At 46.8% G+C, this 23,537-nt stretch overlaps 1 protein-coding gene across 1 annotated transcript; it reads right to left on the reverse strand.

Moving 5' to 3' along the window:
• Positions 1-8,997: 8,997 nt before the first annotated feature.
• Positions 8,998-23,354, reverse strand: CDK9 (cyclin dependent kinase 9). The gene is made up of 7 exons (XM_056860478.1): positions 23,211-23,354; positions 19,569-19,650; positions 17,270-17,360; positions 16,079-16,245; positions 15,782-15,953; positions 11,127-11,275; positions 8,998-9,428 (listed from the first exon to the last, which is right to left on the reverse strand). The coding sequence occupies exons 1-7, from the start codon at positions 23,300-23,302 to the stop codon at positions 9,063-9,065; spliced, it is 1,119 nt and encodes a 372-aa protein (XP_056716456.1). The 5' UTR covers positions 23,303-23,354; the 3' UTR covers positions 8,998-9,062.
• Between the last annotated feature and the right edge of the window lie 183 nt (positions 23,355-23,537).

Below are 23,537 nucleotides of genomic sequence, written 5' to 3' on the forward strand. Positions count from 1 at the left end.
CACCCAGAGAAATGTATGTTGAACAGTAGATTAGGAGTTCATTGTTTAATTTAGTCAATGTATGGTTGTGCAGTGTGTACTGATTGTTACGTATTTTATGTCTCATGTTTTTTGTGTTGTTTTGAAAATAAAAATGTATTTTAAAAAAATTCAGAGCCGACATGGGCCGTTTCAGGGAAAATGCGTTTAAGCAGACCCTTTTTAAGACTTATATAGACCTGGAGGAACTACCCAGATATGTACTACTGTAAGGGAACGGTCTCTATTTTAAAAAGTGACAAGGTAACTTAACTGACAATGAAGAAACTGAAATTGTTGAAGACTTTCTATTCCTTGGCTCCATCATCAACCAAAAGGGAGACTGCAGCCAAGAAATCAGAAGGAGATTGAGACTGGGAAGGGCAGCCATGAAGGAACTAGAAAAGATGCTGAAGTGTAAGGATGTGTCACTGGCCACCAAGATTAGGTTAATTCATGCCATCATATTCCCTATTGCTATGTATGGGTGTGAAAGTTGGACATTGAAGAAAGCTGATAGGAAGAAAGTAGATTCCTTTGAAATGTGGTGTTGGAGGAGAGGGTTACAGATACCCTGGACCGCCAAAAAAACGAATCAGTGGGTTTTAGATCAAATCAAGCTTGAACTGACTCAGAAGCTAAAATGACTAAACTGAGGCTGTCGTATTTTAGTCACATTATGAGAAGACAAGAGTCACTGGAAAAGAGTCATGCTAGGAAAAGTTGAGGGCAGCAGGAAAAGAGGAAGACCCAACAAGAGATGGGTGGACTCAATAAAGGAAGCCACAGCCCTCAGTTTGCAGGACCTGAGTAAGGATGTCAAAGATAGGATATTTTGAAGGACATTGATTCATAGGGTCGCCATGAGTCGGATGTGACTTGATGGCACTTAACACACACACAACTTAACTGTAGCCTATTGATACCCTCTCAGCCTACCTGATTGTAAAATGCCCCCACTGTCCTTTTGACAAAGGAAGAGGATCCTACAGAGGAGGATCTGGAATTTGCCCCTATGAAAAGGGAAAGTGTAACAATGGAAAGATCCAAGACGGGAAAGACCATGAGGCAAGAGAAATGAACGTATGTGGGCATACCAACACACTATTAGAAAATAATAGCTAATATACTCCATTTATGCCCTGACCTGGATAGCCCCAGGCTAGACTAATCTTGTCAGATCTCAGAAGCTAACCAGGGTCTGCCCTGGCTGGTATTTGGATGGGAGACCACCAAGGAATACCCGAGGCATGACTAGGGTTGCCAGGTGGTGCCTGGAGATCTCCCGCTGTTACAACTCCAGGCTGTTAGATCTCCAGGCGACAGAGATCAGTTCGCCTGGAAAAAATGGCCACTTTGGAAGGGGGTCTCTATGGGATTATACCCCATTGAAGTCCCTTCCCAAACCCTGCCATCCACAGGCTCCACCCACACAGTCTCCAAGTATTTTCCAGCCTGGAGCTGGGAACCCTTCGCGTGACTCAGAGGCCAGCAATGACAAACCGCCTCTGAACAACTCTTGCCTTGAAAACCCTATAGAGTCACCAGAAGTCAGATGTGATTTGATGGCAAAAAAATTGCTCCATTTACTACATAAGTAATCTTGGAAGTCAGATCGATTAAAGAAAACTTAGTGTGTTCCAATGAGGCCAGAAATTACTTTGGACAACTGAACATTCTTCATAAAGAACAGATAGTTTAATCCAAAGATGGCTTTTGGAAATAGTTTGTTTTGCCGTCAAGTCAGATCTGACTTACGTTACCCTTGGTGCAGTTTTCAGACGAGACATTTAGAGGTGGTTTGCCATTGCCTTCATCCATGTCATGACCCTCACATCCAAATACTTTCCAGTACTTTCCTGCTTAGCTTCTGAACTCTGATGAGATCAGGCTAGCCTTAGCTATCCAGATTAGGGCACAGTTTGTTTAGCGATTAGTAAAAATAATAAAGAATAATGAGTGCTCGCATCATATCTAGATAACAAAACCGAAAACCCGAGAATCAAAATACAGGTTGAGTATCCCTTATCCGGACTGATCCAAAAACTGGACCTTTTGAGCCGTAATTCAGGCATTATTCACAGGCCCTTAGTACTGCCATTGATGGTTCAATGTACACAAAATTATTTAAAATATTGTTTAAAATTACATTCAGGCCATGCATATAAAGTATATATAAAACATAAATGAATTTTGTGTTTAGACTTGGATCCCATCCCCAAGATATCTCATTATATATATGCAAAAATTCCAAAATACAGAAAGATCCGAAATACGGGCTACTTCTGGTCCCAAGCAGTCCTGATAAGGGATTCTCAACCTGTACACAGAACGCTGAGTGACTAAATGTGAGCTCCAGGCCTGGGAGCGCAGCTGGCCTCCAAGGTTGTGTTGCTCAGAAGTTTGTTATGACTGCTTACTCTCTGTTTGCTCTGGTATCCAAATGTGCCTTCGGTTTTCTGTATATGTTCCAACCTGCTCGTTTCCTCTCCATTAGAGTCCTCGTACCTTTCCCTGTAAGTTTCTGCTACTCACCTCATGCTTCCTGAATAAACCAGCTTCTTAGAATACCCTGTCTGGTCGTTTGGTGATTGGGATTCAACAGGTGAACTCAGACCTTACACTAAAGCAAGTAGTCACTGCCTTGCTTCCATATACATGCCTCTCAACCCTTCTTTTTGCAAATTAGACCAGCACTCTTGATCTCTTAATAAAGAAGAGCCACCTACAACCCATAGTTGCTTTGTCTTTGCTCATCAGATTCACACACATTTAAACAGAACATGTTTATATATAGCATTTAACATATAAAAAGACATTCAATCCCATCACACAGCCATAAACTGTTTATTGCCACCAAAAAGGACTTTGTATGCTAGGAAATCAACCCAAAGTTCACAACCTGTTTTACTGGTTTGGGGAGCCTCTGAGTCTCAGCAGGGTGTGGGTTGTGTTGTGTTGTTCTGTTGTTTTCCCTGTTTTTCTGAAACAGCCAATCAATGCAAATGTATCCTGAACAAAAGTTTCTCTTAACAAAACATTCCATCTTCTCTGTTTACCAAGCAAACCGATCTAACTTGTAATTTTTAAATAATATTGTGGCCACCTTGTATGGTGATAATTTTTATCCACATGTAATGATCAGCATGCACAAATGGTCTATGCTGCTGCATCCAGATTGTGTTAGTTGAACTCTATGCTGCTGGTATTTCTTTTCTACCATCTACCCAAAGACCCCAAAGCATTTCTTGTACAAGTAAAGAACTGTAAAAAAAAAAAAGGGGGGGGGAACCTAAGCGTCTTCAACAGTTGGGCCATCCAATGTCTTCCTGGAAAGTCTCCACCCTCTGTAGGTAACCAATCCATTTAGGGACCTTCTTGTAACATTGGTTCTTGTAGGTTATCCGGGCTGTGTAACCGTGGTCTTGGAATTTTCTTTCCTGACGTTTTGCCAGCAACTGTGGCAGGCATCTTCAGAGTAGTAACACTGAAGGACAGTGTCTCTCAGTGTCAAGGGTGTAGAAAGAGTAATATATAGTCAGAAAGGGGTTGGGTTTGAGCTGAGTATTGTCCTGCAAAAGTATTGTCCTGTAAGTATCAAGATAATGTGCTAATGAGGGTATGGTATGTTAATATGGAACCATTGTATCCTGAAGTGATCTGTTAATGTGTGTAATCCAAAACTAATCTGTATGGCTATTGTTGAATGTTGTCTTTGTCTGGAGGTTTTTCAGGGCAGGAAGCCAAGCCTTATTCATTCTTAAACTCTCCTCTTTTCTGTTAAAGTTGTGCTGATGTTTGTGAATTTCAATGGCTTCTCTGTGCAATCTGACAAAATAGTTGGTAGAATTGTCCAGTCTTTCAGTGTCTTGGAATAAGACCCTGTGTCCTGTTTGTGTCAGTCCATGTTCAGCCCAACCCCAACCCCTTTCTGACTATATATTACTCTTTCTACACCCTTGACACTGAGAGACACTGTCCTTCAGTGTTACTACTCTGAAGATGCCTGCCACAGTTGCTGGCGAAACGTCAGGAAAGAAAATTCCAAGACCACGGTTACACAGCCCGGATAACCTACAAGAACCAATGAACTCTGACCGTGAAAGCCTTCGACAATACTTCTTGTAACACTTCAGAAGTCCTCTTTAAAAGTACATCCCTGTAGTTCTTGAGCCCCATGCCCAAATCCTCAATAGTCAACACAAGCAAGAGCTCCCCCTTCTTAATAGCCTCCCGTATTCAAAAACTATCAATGTACACAATGTACCCCCTTTTCTTTTCCTGCCTCTCCATTTAGCATGCTTGCAAGCACACACTCCATGCCAGAGGTCAGACCAAGAACAATGTCCCCTTACTCCACTTATGTTCTCTTGTGCACGGCTTGGACCCTTGCCTCCAACACAGACAAAAAAAATTACCTTGTATGTTTCTTTCATCATTCTTCGTTCCATTAGAGAGCTCCAGACTGAAAAGTTATTCATTCCTTGTTGCAGAAAACACAATGCTATTTCCTCTCCCCAGTCTAGTTAAAGGGTAACTGGGAAGAGCTCACGGGAGGTTGCATTCTGCATCCAGGAGTCTTGTCTTTTTTCCTCCACTGGGGCTTGTTTGGTTAGCCCGTGACCCAAACCCCACCCTTTTCAAAGCCATGTTGTCCAACGCAGCTTCCCGTGAGTGTTGTCTCCTCCGGAGGATCCCATCTTGTTTTTATCTGGCCTTTCCTCCAAGCAGTTCAGATCGGCATGAATCCATTTTATGCTCGCTACAACCCTGTGAAGAGCCCCGTGGCGCAGAGTGGTAAGCTGCAGTACTGCAGTCCAAGCTCTGCTCATGACCTGAGTTCGATCCTGACAGAAGTCGGTTTCAGGTAGCCGGCTCGAGGTCGACTCAGCCTTCCATCCTTTCGAGGTTGGTAAAATGAATACCCAGCTTGCTGGGGGTAAAGGTAAGATGATTGGGGAAGGCACTGGCAAACCACCCTGTAAACAAAGTATGCCTAGTAAATGTCAGGATGTGACGTCACCCCATGGGTCATGAATGACCCGGTGCTTGCACAGGGGACCTTTACCTTACCTTAAAACCCTGTGAGGTAGGTTAAACTGAGGGAGAACAGGACCGTCACCTAAGGAGCTTCATGGATGAGTGGGGATTTGAACCTGGGCTCTCCCCAGGCCTTGTCCAACCCTCTAACCACTCCACCACATCGGAAAAGCGTATTTAACTGCAGAATCTGAGACATGGAAGAAGAAATTCAAGAATCCAGACCTTCATTTATCAGCCACAGAGGAAGGTTTTGAATGGTAGTCACTTGGCAGAGGAGGGAAAATATGCCCTCCACCAATTAAGCAAGTTTACCCAATTTGGCATCTATTTATTAATTTTAAAATGGATATGCCACCCATCAGCCCATTGATTTTGCATTGGGTGAAGGAGTATCCTCTTTCAGCTAGGGCTCTTCCCTGGAAGCAGATAAGTCCCTCCCTCCAATCGCCTGGCCTTACCCTTTTGCGCCCGGCACAACACAGCCTAATAAAGTTTGCAAACCACCCCCATTCTACCGTAACACCTCTGCAGTCTACTGGATAGGGCAGTGGTTCCCAACCTGGGGTACACGTGCCCACGGCCAGGGGTACAAACCAGGACATTTAGGGGTATGCGAAAAAAGTGAAAGGAGGGGAAAGGCATTTGAAATAACAGCAACGATATTAATTACAATCATTTTGATAATACTAGGGGTACAATTTATGGGAACAGACTGCCAAGGGGTATGCAAGTGAAAAAAAGTTGGCAACCACTGTAATAGGGCATTGCTCATTTCCAGTTTCTCCCCCTCCACTTTTGTTTAACATCCAGTCCAAAGAAAAGTTCTGGGGAACTCAAAAGGTTGCATGCTGTGTCAAAGCCAGTGGTTAAGAGCAGTGGACTCTGATCTGGAGAACCTGGTTTGATTCCCCACTCCTCCACATGAAGCCAGCTGGGTGACCTTGGGCTAGTCACACTCTCTCAGCCCCACCTACCTCCCAGGGTGTCTGTTGTGGGGAGAGGAAGGTGATTGTAAGCCAGTTTGATTCTCCCTTAAGTGGTAGAGAAAGGCGGCCTATAAAAACCAACTCTTCTTCTTCATCGGTCACACCTTCAGTGTGGAAGAGTTAAGCCGGGAAGCCCAACTGACACAGACTCCTCTTGAAACCGATTTGGTCAGCCGACATCCTTCAGAAGGGGAGGGAGGAGGTGGAGAGGCTTCAAAGAGGGCTTAAAGGAGACTCCTTCTAATCCCAAATGCAGGGAGGTTGGTTGAAGTTCTCTCCCTCTGCTTAGACACCCATCATTACTGGTCAAGTCCCAGTGGAGACACTCGCCTGGCTCCAGAGAACAGCCCTGGATGAAGCGAGCTGTGGCTTCTATAACTTCTATAAGGAAAATGATCTTATAGGATTAAGGGATCTGGTTGAACATTTTTTCTTCCTCTCAGGAAGGTTCACAGGCAGTTACAGGAGATTATCAATATCTTTTCCTCATCCTGCTCACTAGATGAGAAAGACTGTCCTATTGCTGCATTTCGAAGAGTTGGTTTTTATATGCCGACTTTCTCTCCCACTTAAGGGAGATTCAAACCGGCTTACAATCACCTTCCCTTCCCCTCCCCACAACAGACACCCTGTGAGGTAGGTGAGGCTGAGAGAGCTCTAACAGAGCTGTGACTAGTCCAAGGTCACCCAGCTGGCTGCATGTATAGGAGTGGGGAAACCAACCCACTTCACCAGATTAGCATTGGATGCTCATGTGGAGGAGTGGGGAATCAAACCCAGTTCTCCAGATCAGAGTCCACCGCTCCAAACCACTGTTCTTAACCCCTACACCACGCTGGCTCTTTCAGTTACAGGAGATTATCAACATCTTTCCCTCACCCTGCTCACTAGATAAGAAAGACTGTCCTATTCCTGCACTTAGAGCTGGATGACATAAGAAAACAGTCTCATCTATATCCAGGCACAATGATTGTTATGTTTATTATGTGATAATTCCACACAAGGAAATTGGAGTCACATGTTTTGGAGCCTTTGCAATCCCAGAAATCCCAGCCGCCCTAGAGGAATGGGTTTCTAGTATACTTCAACACATGAGCCCGCCCCTCAGAGCATCACAACAAAGGCCATTCACCTATGTGAGGCAGCACTTACAATGCAGAATTCTAGATCAGGTCTTATGGACAGCATGGTGTAGCAGTTTGTATGCTGGAATTTAGAGTTAGACGCTGATTTGCCTCACTGGGTGATCTTGGGCCTGTCACGCACTCTCTTGTCTTACCTACCTCAGAGGACTGTTGGGAGGATAAAATGAAGGAGGGGAGAAGGATGCTCATCGCCCCATACTCCTTGGAGGGAAGAAGAATAAAATATACTATTTTGCATCTGCATAACACTTCAGTGTTTGCATACATTGTCACAACAACCCTGTAATGCAGGCCACTGTTACCCCCCTCTTGTAGATGAGGGACTGAGGACAAGAGAGAGGGACTTGCTTAAGGCAGAGATGAGATCTGAATCGGTGACCTCCCGGAACACAGCTCTTTGCCGTGATACACCTGCTCCCTGGATTAAGCCGCCCTCCTTCAGTGGATGCTGCAGGACTGACCAGGAGGAAGAGAAGAAGAGTTGGTTTTTATATGCCGACTTTCTCCACCACTTAAGGGAGAATCAAACCGGCTTACAATCACCTTCCCTTCCCCTCTCCACAACAGACACCCTGTGAGGTGAGTGGGGCTGAGAGAGTGTGACTAGCCCAATGTCACCTAGCTGTCTTCATGTGGAGGAGTGGGGAATCAAACCCTGTTCTCCAGATCAGAGTCCACTGCTCCAAATCACCGCTCTTAACCTCTACACCACACTGGCTCTCTATTGGTGGTTCAAATATTGCTGGGCACCCTCCCTTCCCTCCCCTCCCCTCTTGAGGCTATGACCATACATGTTGCCCTCTTTAACCCTGAGAAAAGATACATCCTACCTCCTGATCAAAATAAATGCAGCAGTCAGTTAACCAGTCTCTGCAGTCAAGCAAATCAAGACATTTGCAGACTGCATGAGAAGCAAAAACAAATGCACTTATTATCTTAAGCACCTTTTTTATTGAGAGCTATACACACACGCGCACACACATATAGAACCAAAAAACATGAGGTTCAATACGGGTGACTCTCACACTCACGCTTCCCAGTTTCACCAAAGGGAAAATGGCATTTTAGACCCTACTCGGGCAGGTGCTTGCTAAAGCCTTGAGGGAAATGCATGAGGGGTCTCATCATTGGGGCGGGGGGCACTCCGGTCTAAATATTCTGTCAGCCAAACAAAGCCCTTTTCTTTTGTTCTTCTGTTCAGCAGTTGTTGTTTTTAAAAAAACACCTATTTGCAAAGTCAAAAATTAGGAAAAATGCAATTCCTGCAACAACTCAAAAGAATTAGACACCCTAAAGGCATGGCTGGGTTGGGGGGGGGGCTTTTTATCTGTCCTGCCACCCTTCCAGCACCATCAGGAAGAACTCCCTCTCTTAACAAAGGCTGGAGAATTCAGCGGCCGTCACACCCTGCCTCTACACCCTGCCAATTTCTTTGCAGATGGGCACAGATTGCTGGCAAGAAGAGGACAGCCCTACAGTGAACGCCAACCCATCCTTGGGGAGGGAGAGGCATGCAGGTCGTATTCTGCAACGCCACAGGGCGGCGGGCGCCTGGACCCTCCCAGGCAATGACAGGACAGCCGAAAGATACAGAGGGCTCGCTTAGCAATGCTATGCCTACGGGCCCCAAAAAGGTACTCTGCTCTATAAGAGTTAAATGAGATCATTTCCATACCCTGGAAATCAACAAGCAAAAGAAAGCTATATTTTCTTATAATCACCCAGAGATGGCCAAGGCTCTGTATACAGCCAGTGATTAAAAAAAAATTCCAGACAGTGTTATCTAAAACTTAAAATAGAAAATAAAAATCATTGAGTACTTCATTACAACATCTGGGTCTTTTCTTTTCTCTATCGCAACCGCTGGCAGTCAAAACACTCTATCGAACTCTGTCTGGTTGGTGGCAGCTGGATTCCTGCCCTGATTGGCCAGCTGCTGCGGCATGTGTCCGCCTCTTCTCCTGGGCGGAGCCAAGTACTCGAACATGGATTGGTTGTGGGTGGACAGCATATTCTTGAGGTCGGAAGGCATCGGGTCGGACCAGAAGAAGTCATGATTCAGGGCGTCATCGCTGTCGATCCTTTGGGCGGGATCCAGAACCAGCAGTTTGTCTATCAGATCCAATGCATACGCATCCTTGACATAGGCTTTCAGGCGCTCCTTCACTTTGCGCTTTTGCCCTTTGGGCAACTCCAGCTTCTGGTAGAGTTCATATTTGTCCACATTAGGCCAGACCTAGGAAATTGTCAGAAACAGGTTGAACCCAGTGGGAGAATAAAAGAAAGGCCATGCTGGATCAGACCAAGGCCCATCAAGTCCATAAGTCTGTTCACACAGTGGCCAACCAGGTGCCTCTAGGAAGCCCGCAAACAAGACAACTGCAGCAGCAGCAGCCTGCCTGTGTTCCAAAGCATCTCATATAACAGGCATGCTCCTCTGATCCTGGAGAGAATAAGTATGCATAATGACTAGTAGCCATTTTTACTAGTAGCCATGAATACACCTCTCCTTCATGAACATGTCCACTCCCCTCTTAAAGTCTTCCAAGTTGGCAGTCACCACCACATCCAGGAGCAGGGAGTTCCACAATTTAACTATGTGTTGTGTGAAGAAATACTTCCTTTTATCAGTTTCAAATCTCTCACCCTCCAGTTTCAGCAGATGACCCCACATTCCAGTACTATGAGGGAGAAAAGCTTCTCCCTGTCCATTTTCTCCATACCATGCAAAATTTTATAGACCTCTAACATGTCTCCCCTTAACCATTTTCTTTCCAAGCTAAACAGCCCTAAGTGTTTTAACCGCTCCTCATAGGGCAGTTGCTCTAGTCCCCTGATCCTTTTGGTTGCTCTTTTCTGCACCTTTAGAAATGGAAGGGACGGCAATCAAAATGCCGATACCTCCATTATTTTTGGTGAAATCAATTAGCCCAGAGGTCCCCAACACGGTGCCCGCCTACACCTTTCCTGGCACTTACCCCATGTTTTTAGGGGCCAGGTGGGGCTTTTGCCCAGCAAGGCTTCTGATTGGTCATTAGAGATGTGACTGGCTGTGCAGATTTTCTTAAAGCATTGCAGCAACTACCACCACAGCACAATGATCTTCACTGGGTGATTAAGGCAAGCTACAGCAGCCATTTTGTGGCAGCCACTATCCTGTGTAAGAATTCCAAAGGTGCCCTCAGGCTCAAAAAGGCTGGGGGGGCCCTGGTTTAGCCTGACAAACTGTGCCAGGCTCATGGGCCACTACTTCACAGTGTGTGGGGTTCTGAACCCATGCCTCTCAAGTTCTAGTCTGACTGCTGGCCAGCAGTGTCCTGTGTCTTCATATAAGGAACTAAGTTGCTCAGGGCTTCCAGGCAGGATTTTCTAGGGCCACAACTTTTTGCTTCCTGCATTTACTTCTTTTCCTCCACCAGGACTACAAACAGAATTATGAAAAATGCAACATGCGCCAATTTGTTTTCATGAACACATGAAGCTGCCTTATACTGAATCAGACCCTTGGTCTATCCAAGTCAGTATTGTCTGCTCAGACCTGCAGCAGCTCTCCAGGGTCTCAGGCTGAGGTCTTTCATATCACCTGCTTGCCTAGTCCCTTTCTGGAGATGCCGGGGATTGAACCTGGGACCTTCTGCATGGCAAGCAGATGCTCTGCCTTTGAGCCACAGCCCCTCCCCTTTTCTTTCCACAATCCTCTTAAATTTGGATTATTTTGCAAATTATTTTATATCTGTCCTTAAGCAAGTACTTGGGGCCAATAACGCAAATGACACACAACATTGGGGCAGTGGCAAGATTTCATCCTGGAGTTGGGTCCGTGTGATCATTTCGCTCCTGACCCCCCAATGCCCAAAGAAGTGGGCCACAGACAGAACCTGATGGGTGTAACAAAGGTCATCTAGTCCACCCCACTCCTCCAAGTCAGACCTACCTCTGGAGTGATGGATCCGCACAGCTGGCTGATGAGTGTTAACTGGTGCTGCTCGGTGTTGCCCTGCATGATAGGGCTGCGGGTCCACATCTCAGCCATGATGCAGCCTGCGCCCCAGAGGTCGATGGGCGGTCCATAGTCTCGTTCCCCTAAACAGAAGAACATCTTCAGAACCTTCGGAGACCAGAGCCAGGCAATTTGTTTCGATGGCAGAGATTGCTGCCGCCCCAGATTTTCAGGATAAGTGGCAGACAAGGCAAACTATGGCTACAGAGCTTCTTGCCAGTTGTTTTTCGGAAAAACCCTGGGCTCAACAAATCTGTATATGCTGTAGCTCAGTGGAAGATCTACTCCATTACATCTTGGCCTGCCCTCACTACATCAAGCCTCGGAATATGTTCCTGGAAAATATTCTTTCCACCTATTATCTGATGCTGATAAACTAATTTTCTTGCCTTCCGATATTGACCCTTTTGTTTCCCGGAAAATGGCACTTTATGGCCTTGTGGCCAGGAAAATTAGGGCGAAGAAAGCCACTGAATGAGGAAAGGAGCCAAACTGGTGTATTTAAATCTTACGACTTTTAAGGGTTTTATATATATATTTAAGTTGTTTTAACATTATCCAGACTGTAAAGCCCTGTGGCCATGCACAATAAACATGACTGACTGGCAGTTCAGACATCCTTTGTAAGGGTCAGGTGGGGCTTACGCTTTTACTGCCTTTGAATGAGGAAGTGCCATGGCTCAGCGGTAGAGCACCTGCTTTATATGCAGAAGGTCCCAGGTTCAATCCCCTGCACCTCTGGTGCAAGGACCAGGAAAGACCTGAGCCCCCGGAAAGCCACTAGAGGGCTCCAAGGAAATAATTGGTCTGGATGGGGGCTCCTCATGACCTTTTCGGCTGTGGCCCCTGCCCAGTGGAACTTTCTGTCTGAGACCAGGGCCCTGCGGTATCTGGCCCAGTTCCTTAGAGCCTGCAAGACAGAGATGTTCTGCCAGGCACATGGCTGAGAACTTTCAGCTGCTCTATTACATCCACCGCCCCGCCCCCCATATGCTCCCGTCAGCCCCCCTCCTCACTTACTCTGTGGAGGGTTTGTTCTCGGGAGTCTGCTCTGCTGAGAATTCAGGGCGCATCTTATTTGTATTTTATGGATTTTAATATATTTTGTTTTTAAGTGTACTTGAATTGTTGGTATCCGCCCCGAGCCCCGCTGTAGTGGGGGAGGGATATAAAACTAAAATATAAATAAATGGAGCTGCCTTATACTGAATCAGACCCTTGTTCCATCAAAGTCAGTATTGTCTAGTCAGACCAGCAGCGGCTCTCCAAGGTCTCAGGTCGAGGTCTTTCACATCACCTACTTGCCTAGTCCCTTTAACTGGAGGTGCCGGGGACTGAACCTGGGACTTTCTGCATGCCAAGCAGATGCTCTACCACTGAGCCACAGTTCCTCCTCAAAACGTCTTTCCCGTGACATTCGGGCCTTCCCTCTCAATTGCTACCCAGACCTGGTTCTCATTAAGGAGGACCACAATCCACCAGAGACTCTTGTGGTTAATACAAAAACTTTACGAATGTTTGGCTGCCCAGGTTTGCTGTACTTCTGAAGGGGACTAAGACAGGGATGTCTGCTGGCCCCCACACTGTTTAATCTTTATATTAACTACATGGTCACCAGAAGAAATAACTAACAATTCCACCCACCCAGTACTGGCACAAACTCCTATATCAATCCTATGGGATGCTGATGATACATGGTTACTTCCTAGATCCCTAGTGGGTCTACGTCGACTTCTGAGCTATTCTGCAGAATACTGCAGCTCAGAGGGCTTGACTATACACTATAGTAAATCTAAAGTGATGCGGTTCTCTAGGTCCTCACGTCAGCAGAGACATCTTTGGCGTGTTAATGGTAACCTTATTGATCAGGTCATTCAGTTCAAATATCTTGGGGTTTACTTCCAGTCCAATATGTTCTGGACAACGCATATTAGAAATGCAAGGACCAAAGCACTTACTGCCACAAAGGCAATAATCAGTTTCTTCTACTCTAAAGGTGATCAATACATTCCGGCTGCCATTACTGTATTCAACAGAAAAGCAGGATCACAGTTTTTATATGGTGCACCTACCAGGGTGGAACCTTGTGGAGAATCTATTGATTCCCTTTTGAACTATTTTCTTCGTAAAACCACTGGTGTTCCTAACTGTATTGCTGGGGTATCACTGCATTAATGTGGTCTTCGGATTATACCACTTACAGACTACATATGGAGGGGGCAGCTCCCATGATTTGTCCCTCTATAACAAAGACTTCCCTAGGCTTTGAGAGTAACATCACACACTGCTTTTCCTATGTATAGGGATTGGGCGGGGGGCATTCAATCCTATGAGTTGGTACTTCCCAGACACTGATTGAGAGGCTCTGTGGGGCAATGGATAGCGCATTGGACTTCTAGATGGTGTGATGGAGTTAAGTCATTCAAAGGTTGTGGGTTCGAGTCCAACCAGTCATATTTAGGGGAGGGACTGTGGCTCAGTGGTGGAGCATCTGCTTGGCATGCAGGTCCCAGGTTCAATCCCCGGCATCTCCAGCTAAAGGCAAGTAGGTGATGTGAAAGACCTCTGCCTGAGACCCTGGAGAGCAGCTGCTGGCCTGAGTAGACAATACTGACTTTTATGGACCAAGAGTCTGGTTCAGTATAAGGCAGCTTCATGTGCTCATGTGATCACCTGAGTGAAAGCGAGGACTTACAAACGCAAATGCTCCAGCGGATCTTTTATTACTGGCAGAGTCTCAAGAATGTCTAGTCTGCAGAGCAGCTAGTCCACCTCCTCTCCTTGACCCACAGGTGCCTTTAAATGCAGCGCACCGAGCCATGCATGCCCCACTTTTGCACAAGTGCGGGAGACCCTTGTGGGCATGCGCAACTAGTAGCAAAGTGTTGAAAGATGCCTTGGCAAGAAAGAAGGAAGAAGTATTAATTGCTCTGGGTCCTTGGTGAGGAGGGAGCAGAAATGACAGGGGGCGGGGAGATGGGCTAAGACAGGGGCGGCAGCAAGGCCAGTTGTCACCCAGACCCCCTCCTGTGGTTACCCTGCCCCCCTCCCCCGGCAAAAGTCTTGTTCTTAGAGCCTAATATCACACGCATAGTGTGTTGCCTGCAACAAACCAAGGTGCCAACTTTGCTCTCATGTAGATTCTAGCAACACCATCACTGGGCCCTGCAACGTCAGCCATACTATCTCAGGTTCATACTCCTGCTCATCTTCTAACGTGATTTATACCGTCACATGCCAGCAATGCCCTTCCACCCTCTACATTGGATAAACAGGACAGTCCCTGTGACAAAGACTGAATGGACATAAGTCTGACATCAGAAACTGCAACATTCAGAAACCAGCAGGGGAACATTTAAACCTTCCAGGACATTCAGTTGCTGATTTCAGAGCAGCAGTTCTCTTACAAAGGGATTTCAAAGAGAGATTAGAAAGAGAGACTGCTGAATTACAACTAATAATGAAGCTCAAGGCAATGCATTCTTCAGGACTTGATATCTGGGATTCCTGTCTCATTACCAATAATGATTTCTCCGTGCCTACTACCCTCTGCATATCACACCTAATCCAATCACACCTGCTAATGCCATTTACTTGCTTTTGACATTTACATCGCCATTGGGTGCCTAAATCACTCATCTCTACTGAAGGATAGATGGAATCACATTCTAGCTGCATCTGAAGAAGTGAGCTGTGCCTCACAAAAGCTCCTACCCTGCCAGAAATTTTGTTAGTCTTTAAGGTGCTATTGGACTCTGTCTTTTCTACTGTTTGAGACAGACTAACACAGCTACCCATCGTGATCTATCACAGTAGAAAAGCTTGACACGATTCTGAAAAAGCCAAGCAAAGGGGAGAGAGCAAGAGTCACATAACACTGGGGCAGCTAACGAGAAGGCCTTGCTGTGGTTGGACCTTGCTTCAAACCAAGATGCAATCTGGAGCAGGAGGCAGATCATCAAACAGCAAGAGGGTTTACATGGGAGTAGCCAGACCCAAACCGTTTAAGGGCTTCGAAAGTCAAAACTAGCACTCAGGTAACCCCTCCCTTTTCAGGCATGCTTGAACTCATGAATGCATGAAGCTGCCTTATACTGAAACAGACCATCGGTCCATTAAGGTCAGTATTGAAAGACCTCTACCTGAAATTCTGGAGTGCCATTGCAAGCGAGAATCCAGGAGGGGCTGTCACTCAGTGGAAGAACCTCTACAGAGGTTCTCCAAGGTCTCAGGAACAGAAAGATCTTTCACATCACCTACTGCCTGGTCCTTTTAACCAGAGTTGTCAGGGATTGAACCTGGGACCTTCTGCATGCAAAGCAGAGGCTCTTCCACTGAGCCACAGCCTCTCCTGGATTCTCACTTGCAATGGCACTCTGGAGTCTCAGGTAGCCTTTCATATCACCTCCTACCTGGTCCTTTTAACCAGAGATGTCGGGGATTGAACCTGGGACTTTCTGCACGCAAAGCAGAGGCTCTTCCACACAGCCACAGCCCTCACTTTGGGAACATCAAGCAAGAGGAGTGCGGGGTAACTACTTTGAAGAAATCCTAGACCAGAGCACAAAAGCAGGCCAACCTCCCCCTACCCAGTAGCAGCTCCGGAGGCCGATACCACAGCGTCACCACCCGGTTGGTGTAGTGGTTGGGCTGGCTGTTCTTTGCTAGGCTGAAGGCTCGAGCCAGGCCAAAGTCGGCCAGTTTCAGAACGCCATCTCGCGTGATGAGCACGTTGGCAGCTTTCATGTCTCGGTGCAAAATCTGCAGAGAAAAAACAAGGCGGGTCAGGAAGAGCCGTGTCCAGAGGAGCGACGGAGCTACAAGCAAGCCAAGAGCTCCGCTGTCATGAGAGGCGAGAAAAAGCCTCAAGGGGAAGATTCCCCCACCTTGTTCCGGTGGATGTAGTAGAGGCCGTTCAAGAGCATCTGCATGACTTTCTTGATCTCTGCCAGCGTGAACTTGACGTGCGCATTGCTGAGGAGGCCGGCCAGGTCATGCTCGCAGAAATCAAACACCAGGTAGATGCTTCCCTTGCAACGGTTGTACGGAGAGGCTGTGGGAATGGGAGAAGCAACCGTCAGCGGGGTTTCCACCTGCCCTACGAAGCACAAGGCAGGCTACAAAAGAAAGGCAAAGTGTAGAAGAGCTTTTTCTCCCTGTCCCAAAACGCTAGAAATTGGGAGCACCCAATGACATCAACGGATAGGGTCAGGACAGGCAGAAAGGAATTCTTCACACAGTGCATTGTTAACTTGTGGCACTCCCTGCCTTGAAGTTAGATGGGTTCAAAAGGGGGTTTCTTCATGGTCGAGAAAAGCACCAACGGTTAAAGGGTACCTCCATGTACTAAGGCATTATACGTCTGATTGCCACTTGCTTAGGCAACAGGGGGATGTTTTTATTTTTAGGCTTCCTGGGGCATCTAGCTGGCCCCAGTAGAGGAATAAAGGTGCTGAAGAGATCCAGCAAGGCTTTTCCTTAGAAGGTCACCTCAAAAAGCAGGCAACAAGACAACAATGCTGTTTTAATTCGCTTAAGATTAACAGCTCCCAGCCATGAGCCAACAAGACCGATCCAAAAATCCCACTCACCCCCCCAACCTTCCAAAACCTATCCGCTAAGCTGCTGTCATCTATCAACATCTATCAACACCCCACCACCACCCACATGCCTTATGGAGAGGGACATTTGAGACTACAGTTCTTCCCCTCTGGGCTAGCTGCGTGGGTAGAGCGCATGCTCTGCTTGCAGACGGTCCCAGGTTCAATCCCTGGCACCTTTAGTTAGAAGGTAATAGGGAACAGCCTTCCTTGGAGAGCTGGTGTCAGGCAGAGTATGCTGCTCATACTCAGGATACGGTAGCTTCATAAATTCATCTGCATTCACTTTTAATGTCCAGGGACAGGCCAGCTTCTGGTCATCTCAGGGGCCCCCTCGACTCTCCAAAGGCCGGGAGCCCCACCAATCAAGCCTGGCCTTTTGAGAAGTCTAGTCAGTGCGCCGGCTTCTCAGGAACATTATCAGCAAGCCTGCCCCTATCCATAGCATCTGTCCCTGTCCCGAGCGAGACTCGTTACCTTTGGTCCTGCAGATTTCAATGAGGTTCACCACATTTTCGTGCTTGAGGAGCTGGAGGATTTTGATCTCCCGCAGGGCTGTGATAGGGAACTGGAGAGAGAAGCAATAAGGAGACGTTAACAAAGGCTAGAGCCTGTACGAACATAGCCTATGGTAAGGATGAACAGAGATGGTTACGAACAACCTCGGGGGCCATAGATCAGTGGCAGAGTGCATGATTTTCAGGTAAGAGGTCCCAGGTTCATACCTGGCCATCTTCAACGTAAAAGGATCTCAGGTGGTACGGCTGGGAAGGGCCATCGCTTGTCATCTTGACAAACCAAAGTCAACAAAAGCGGCCTACGGTAATATTAGGGTGTCAAAAAGCAGTGGGAAAGTTCAAAAGGGATGTTCAACGCCAAAAGGAAAAAGGAAAGGGGAAGAAGAGATACACACAAAGATGTTTCAAGACATGATGGAGAACCCATAGTGTACAGTTTGTATAGACTTTGTATAAACACGGTCCTAATTCCCATAGAAAATAGGATGGTGAGTGCCAGTTTAGCACCCTCTTCCACTTCTGCATGGATATTATTAAAATTGCAGTGAAATAAACAAGCCTAGAGCAAGCAGTACTTTGTCCAGTATATCGAAGCTACATTTCCAGAAAAAATATTCCAAGGTCATTTATATAGTTTATTCACAATTCCCACAAAGGTATAGTTTTTCCGTCCAACGGGTTAGCTGTTAAGTCTACAGCAGCAAATACAGAAAGGAATCCTGCAGCACCTGGATTTTTCCTTTAAAAATGTGCAAGTACCGGGTCATTACTGACCCGGGGGTAAATGTCATATCATGACGCTTACTAGACAGACTATGTTTATGGGGTGGTTTGCCAGTGCCTTCCCCAGTCATCTACACTTTACCCCCACGGCAAACCGGGTATTCATTTTACCGACCTCAGAAGGATGGAAGGCTGAGTCAGCCTTGAGCCGGCTACTTGAAACCGACTTTAGGTAGGACTGAACTCAGATCATGAGCAGAGCTTGGACTGCAGTACTGCAGCTTATCACTCTGTGCCACGGGGCTCCTATTTTTCCTTGCCTGAAACAAAAATCAGATGACGAAAGCTTACGCTGAAATAAACTGTGTCAGTCTTTAAGGTGCCACTTGACTCCTGTGTACTTTTAGTACAACAGACTAACCAACCCCTTTGTATTTAAGACCACACAACAGTATCTGTAAGGTGGATGTAGATGACTTCATCCTTTGCACCTGAGCGATTTTGTGATTGTGGATCAGGGAGTTTGGACACTGTCCTTCAGTGTTACTCTTCTGAAGATGCCTGCCACAGCTGCTGGCGAAACGTCAGGAAAGAAAATACCAAGACCACGGTTACACAGCCTGGATAACCTACAAGAACCAGTTTGGACACTGTTTGGCTTTTTTTTTTGTTGATTTTTTTGTTGAGCATGCCATTTGTCTCTGGCATGATCTTGCCAGAGACAAATGGATCACAGTATACATTCAGAGGTGGGGACCTGCCCTAAAGCAAGAGATAGTTGCAAAGCTATTGGCTGATACTGATCCAAATGTAACCCTCACCAAGGCAAAAATTTTAATCTATGACTTTTAATGAAACCTCATTAAAATGATACCTCATTTTAAACTGTACTGCTCAGATATTGTATTTCTGTATGTTTGGTTATTTCTGTATTATTTAATTTACTTGAATTTGTTTTGCTCAGGACCTGTTGGTCCGCGAGCATAAAGAACAGAATAAAGGAAGTGACCTTTGCACCCAAGGAAGTTGGGGCTTAATTATACTCATACTTTTATAGCTGTTTCAGTGTTTTTGTGGATACTGTCACAGCAATGTCCAGTTTACGAGTGCTTCAACCCCACTCTACCTAGTACAGAACTTACGTGTCGCACAATTAGTGGGGTATGGTAGATTCAGCACTGAGAAGAGGAACAAATAGCCTATTCACACACCATTATTAACATGCGTAACTTGCTTTCACAAAAAAAAGGTGATAGCTTCTGGCTTTAAAGGTGGAGCACAGTAACCAATGTCAATTAGTTAGGATGACTGAATGGAAACTCCACGTTCAGTGGCTGTACATCACTGAATGCAAGTTGCCATCTCCTTCATGACCTGTTTGTGAGCTGCCTAGAAGGACCAGCCGCTAGTGGAAACAGGAAGTTGGCTTAGATGCAGTGATCCAGCAGGACTTTCCTTAGGACCTTTCCAGATCTGATACATGTCAGTCAACATGCCCGCCATCACCTTTACACCAGCACACCGTATTGACTCACCCCTTCTTTTTCATTCTCCATTAGCACTTTCTTCAGTGCCACCTTTTTGCCCGTCTGGCGATGTTTTGCTTTGAACACTTCCCTGCAGCAGGATGAGAAAAGCACACCAGTTGCTGAAGGTGGAAGAGGATCGAGACAATTGTAGGATGAAGGGCCAGCCACAGATGTGAGTTTTCAAGGCACGTTCCGGCTGGCCAGTGTTAGAGGCAATGCAGGACTAGGCAGAGAGCAGCCCAGAAAAAGCACAGCACATCTCTTAACCCCAGTTTGGGGGCCCATAGGAGCATCCAGAAGGCAAAATAAATGGTTTGTTTGGAAGTTATTTGGATGGTACCCAGGCCAGAAAGATCCAGGTTCTAAATAAAGATTCAGACCCTGATACTGGATGAAGGTGTCATTAAGAACAAAAGTGCATAGCAAAAAGGCCTGACTGAAGTATAGATATGTCTAGTGTTCACAGCTTAGGTAGGGAATAATACATAAAGAGGAACAGCTGGAGTTTCATAAACACTGCTAGGATCACAAGAAGCTCAGGTCAACCTTGTAGAAAGTGCCCAGGAGTTACTTAGTGACGTGAAGTTGGCCAGAACACACCTCTTGTTAGCAAGTGGTCCTCCTCCAAGGATGGCTGCGCAATCACAATGGGAGTTTAATTACATAAGACAGAAACCTGTATGCATGCTTGAATAATAATTAGATGTGCCAATTAGCAACTGGATTTCCAGATATGCATAATGGAAGGAGAAAATGAAATGCTTTATATTGTTTGTGATTGTAACAGTGTGCTTCTCTCTTCAACAGCCCCTTGAGCTGTGGGGGGGATGCCTTATTTGCGTGCACAGAAATAAACTTTTTTTCCTTTCACCTCCGTGGTGTGGTTATGAGCAATCAGTGTTGGAAGGACAGACCAAATCAAGACACTTTACAGCAGGGTAGGGGAGGGAGAAGAAATTCTGGGGAGGAGAGGAGAAGAATCCAGACCCTGTCACGGGCAGCAACAATTTGGTGGAGAGGGAGAAATTTCTATCTGGTGCATTTTTATTCTGCCCTTTCTCTAAAGAGCTCAGAGTGACAGACCTACTTCTCTCTTCCTCACATCAATCCTGCAAGAAAGTGACCGACCTAATCTCATCAAGGGAACTTCATAGCAGAGTGGCGGTTTGAACCCAACTCTCCCAGATCCTTGTCTAACACGAGCAGTAGAGAAGAGCAAGAGTCCAGTAGCACCTTAAAGACTAACAGAATTTCTGGCAGGGTAGGAGCTTTCGTGAACCACAGCTCACTTCTTCAGATACAGCTAGAATGTGATTTCATCTACCCTCAAGTAGAGTGAATAAGACACACAATGGCAATGTAAACATCAAAAGCAAGTAAATGACATTAGCAGGTGTGATTGGATTAGGTGTGATATGCAAAAGGCTAGTAGGCATGGAGAAATTAGCATTGGTAATGAGACAGGAATCCCAGATCTACTTAAGGATAGATGGAATCATATTCTAGCTGTATCTAAAGAAGTGAGTTGTGGCTCATGAAAGCTCCTACCCTGCCAGAAATTTTGTTAGTCTTTAAGGTGCTACTGGACTCTTGCTCTTTTCTACTGCTAGTGACAGACTAACACAAGATCTTGGCTTCCCCCCTCCTTCCAAGTCACAGCTGATTCACGGCAACCCTGCAGGGTTTTCAAGCTAAAAGATGTTCAGAGGTAGTTTGCTATTGCCTACCTCTACATAGCCACCCTGGTATGCCATGGTGGTCTCCCATCCAAGTACTAACCTGGGCCGACCCTGCTTAGCTTCCGAGATTGGGCTAGCCTGGGCCATCCAGGGCAGGGCACTACACCAGCTACACTTAGGAAATCTGAAAGGGGAGGCATTGGTGGGAATCAGGAACTAATTCAACAGGAGATAGGAGCGGTGTGCAACTATGCATAGGGGCTCTGATGGAGGAAAGTAATGAAGTAGGTGGTCTTCTGGAACCATCAACCACCCTCACATTTTGGGTGGATAATAATCTGAAAAAGCAAGTCACTGCTAGGGGATGGGGGAGAAATTCAGAATGAGTGGCTTGAGGTTAACCCATAATAGGGTTACCATTAGGGTTGGCAGCTCCAGGTTGGGAAATACCTGGAAATTTTGGGAGTGGAGCCTGAGGACGGTGGGGTTTGGGGAGGGACCTCAGTATGGTATAATGCCATAGAACCTACCTTCCAAAGAGACCATTTTCTCAAGGGGAACTGATCCCTATTGCCTGGAGATCAGTTGTAATAGCAGGAGATCTCCAGCCACCACCTAGAGGTTGGCATCCCTAGTTACCAACCTCTAGGTGAGGCCTGGAGTTCTCTTGGAATTACAAGTTACCTCCAGACAACAGAAACCACTTCCCTGGAGGAAGAGAAGCAAAGAGAAGTGTGGACTCTTTAGCATCCCGACTTTGCTGAGCTCCCTCCCCTCCTCAAACGCTGCCTTCTCCAAGCACCCCCCTCAGGTCTGCAAGGCGTTTCCCCAAACTGAAGTTGGCAATCCTGACCACTGAGCTTCAGGGGGCTTCAAACCAGGCTCTTCCCAGTCCCCACCACCCTGTGAGGCCGGTGAGACTGAGAGTGACGAGCCCAAGGTCCTGGGGGGAGGGGAATGGGACATGGAGCCATCCCGCCTGTAAGAAGCCTTTGGAGAAAGCCACATTTTGGGGGGGGGGCAGCCAGGAGGGAAGGAGGCTCCCTGCCCCAGCCTAGGGTTGCCAGATCCAGGTCGGGAAATCCCTGGAGCTTTGAGGACAGAGCCCACGGAGGGCAGGGACCACCGTGGGGCACAGTGCCATAGTGCCCACCCTCCAAAGCACTGGTTCCCAACCAGGGGTCCATGGACCCCCAGGGGTCCGCGAGAACTAAATTAAGGTCCGCGAAACAAAGTTATAAACCCATAATAAATTAATATTTTCAATTAAAAGTTCTCTATCATAAAAATATATATTCAAATATTATTCTAAGCTTAAAGTTTAACTAACAGTTATGATTAAAGTTTATTTTCAAATTCTCTGAATTTTTATTTTGAACCTGGGGGTCCCTGCACTGAACAAAAAAGTCCTAGTGGTCCCTGGTCAAAAAAAGGATGGGAACCACTGCTCCAAAGGATCTATTTTCTCCTGGGGAACTGATCTCTGTAGTCTGGAGAGGAGCTGTAATTCCAGGTCCCACCTGGAGACTGGCATCCCTAGTGGGTGACCCAGCACTCATAAGGAGGCTTTAGATTAGGGATTTATCACCTTAGATTAGAAATGTATTGCATTATCGTAAGGTGGTATCCAGTAGTTTTAACATGGCTGGTACTATATCAACCGTTGCTGGTCTTTGACTGCAAATGAATTTGAATTTGAAGAAGACAACCGCCATCAGGAGGCGGGTAGGGTTGCCAGCTCTGGGGGTGGAGCCTGGGGAGGGCGGGGTTTGGGGAGGGGCCTCGGCGGGATGTAACGCCACCCTCCAAAGCAGCCATTTTTTCTTCAAGGAAACGGCTCTCTCTAGTGTTGAAATTCCTGGAGATCTCCATGCCCCACCTGGAGGTTGGCAACCCCACCCCAGCCTGGGGCGGCGGCGGGGGAGGTCCCTGGCGGGGCCGAGGGGGGCGCCGGCAGGCCCGGCCTTACCCGAAGGTGCCTTGCCCGATCTTGGCCAGCTTCTCGTACTTGGAGACCTCGTCACAATAAGGACACTCCACTGTGTCGTACTGCTTGGCCATGGCGAAGCTGGCGCCGCCGCCCTCTTCTGGCTGCCGGCGGCCTCCGTCGGAGCGGGGCCCCAGCACGTTTCCTGTTGCATTTCCGCCCTTCCGCTCCATTGTGCCCTTCACTTCCGGGAACGGCGCCGCATAGCCCTGTGGGTGATGTAGTTCAGAGAATTGGGGAGGGCGGGCTCCCACGTGCTTTTAAGGGAGGGGCGTGTGCTGAGACGTCACAGAAGAGGCAGCCACACGC

This window comes from Euleptes europaea, chromosome 14, assembly GCF_029931775.1.
Source record: "Euleptes europaea isolate rEulEur1 chromosome 14, rEulEur1.hap1, whole genome shotgun sequence".
NCBI lineage: Eukaryota > Metazoa > Chordata > Lepidosauria > Squamata > Sphaerodactylidae > Euleptes > Euleptes europaea.

Excerpts from the sequence above, each read along its gene's own strand:
- CDK9 (XM_056860478.1), bottom strand. The coding sequence starts at position 23,302 with ATGGCCAAGCAGTACGACACAGTGGAGTGTCCTTATTGTGACGAGGTC. Across the intron at positions 11,276-15,781 it reads GCCTCCGGAGCTGCTACTGG|GGGAACGAGACTATGGACCG; the intron begins GTAGGGGGAGGT and ends TCTTCTGTTTAG. Across the intron at positions 9,429-11,126 it reads GCGGATCCATCACTCCAGAG|GTCTGGCCTAATGTGGACAA; the intron begins GTAGGTCTGACT and ends ACAATTTCCTAG.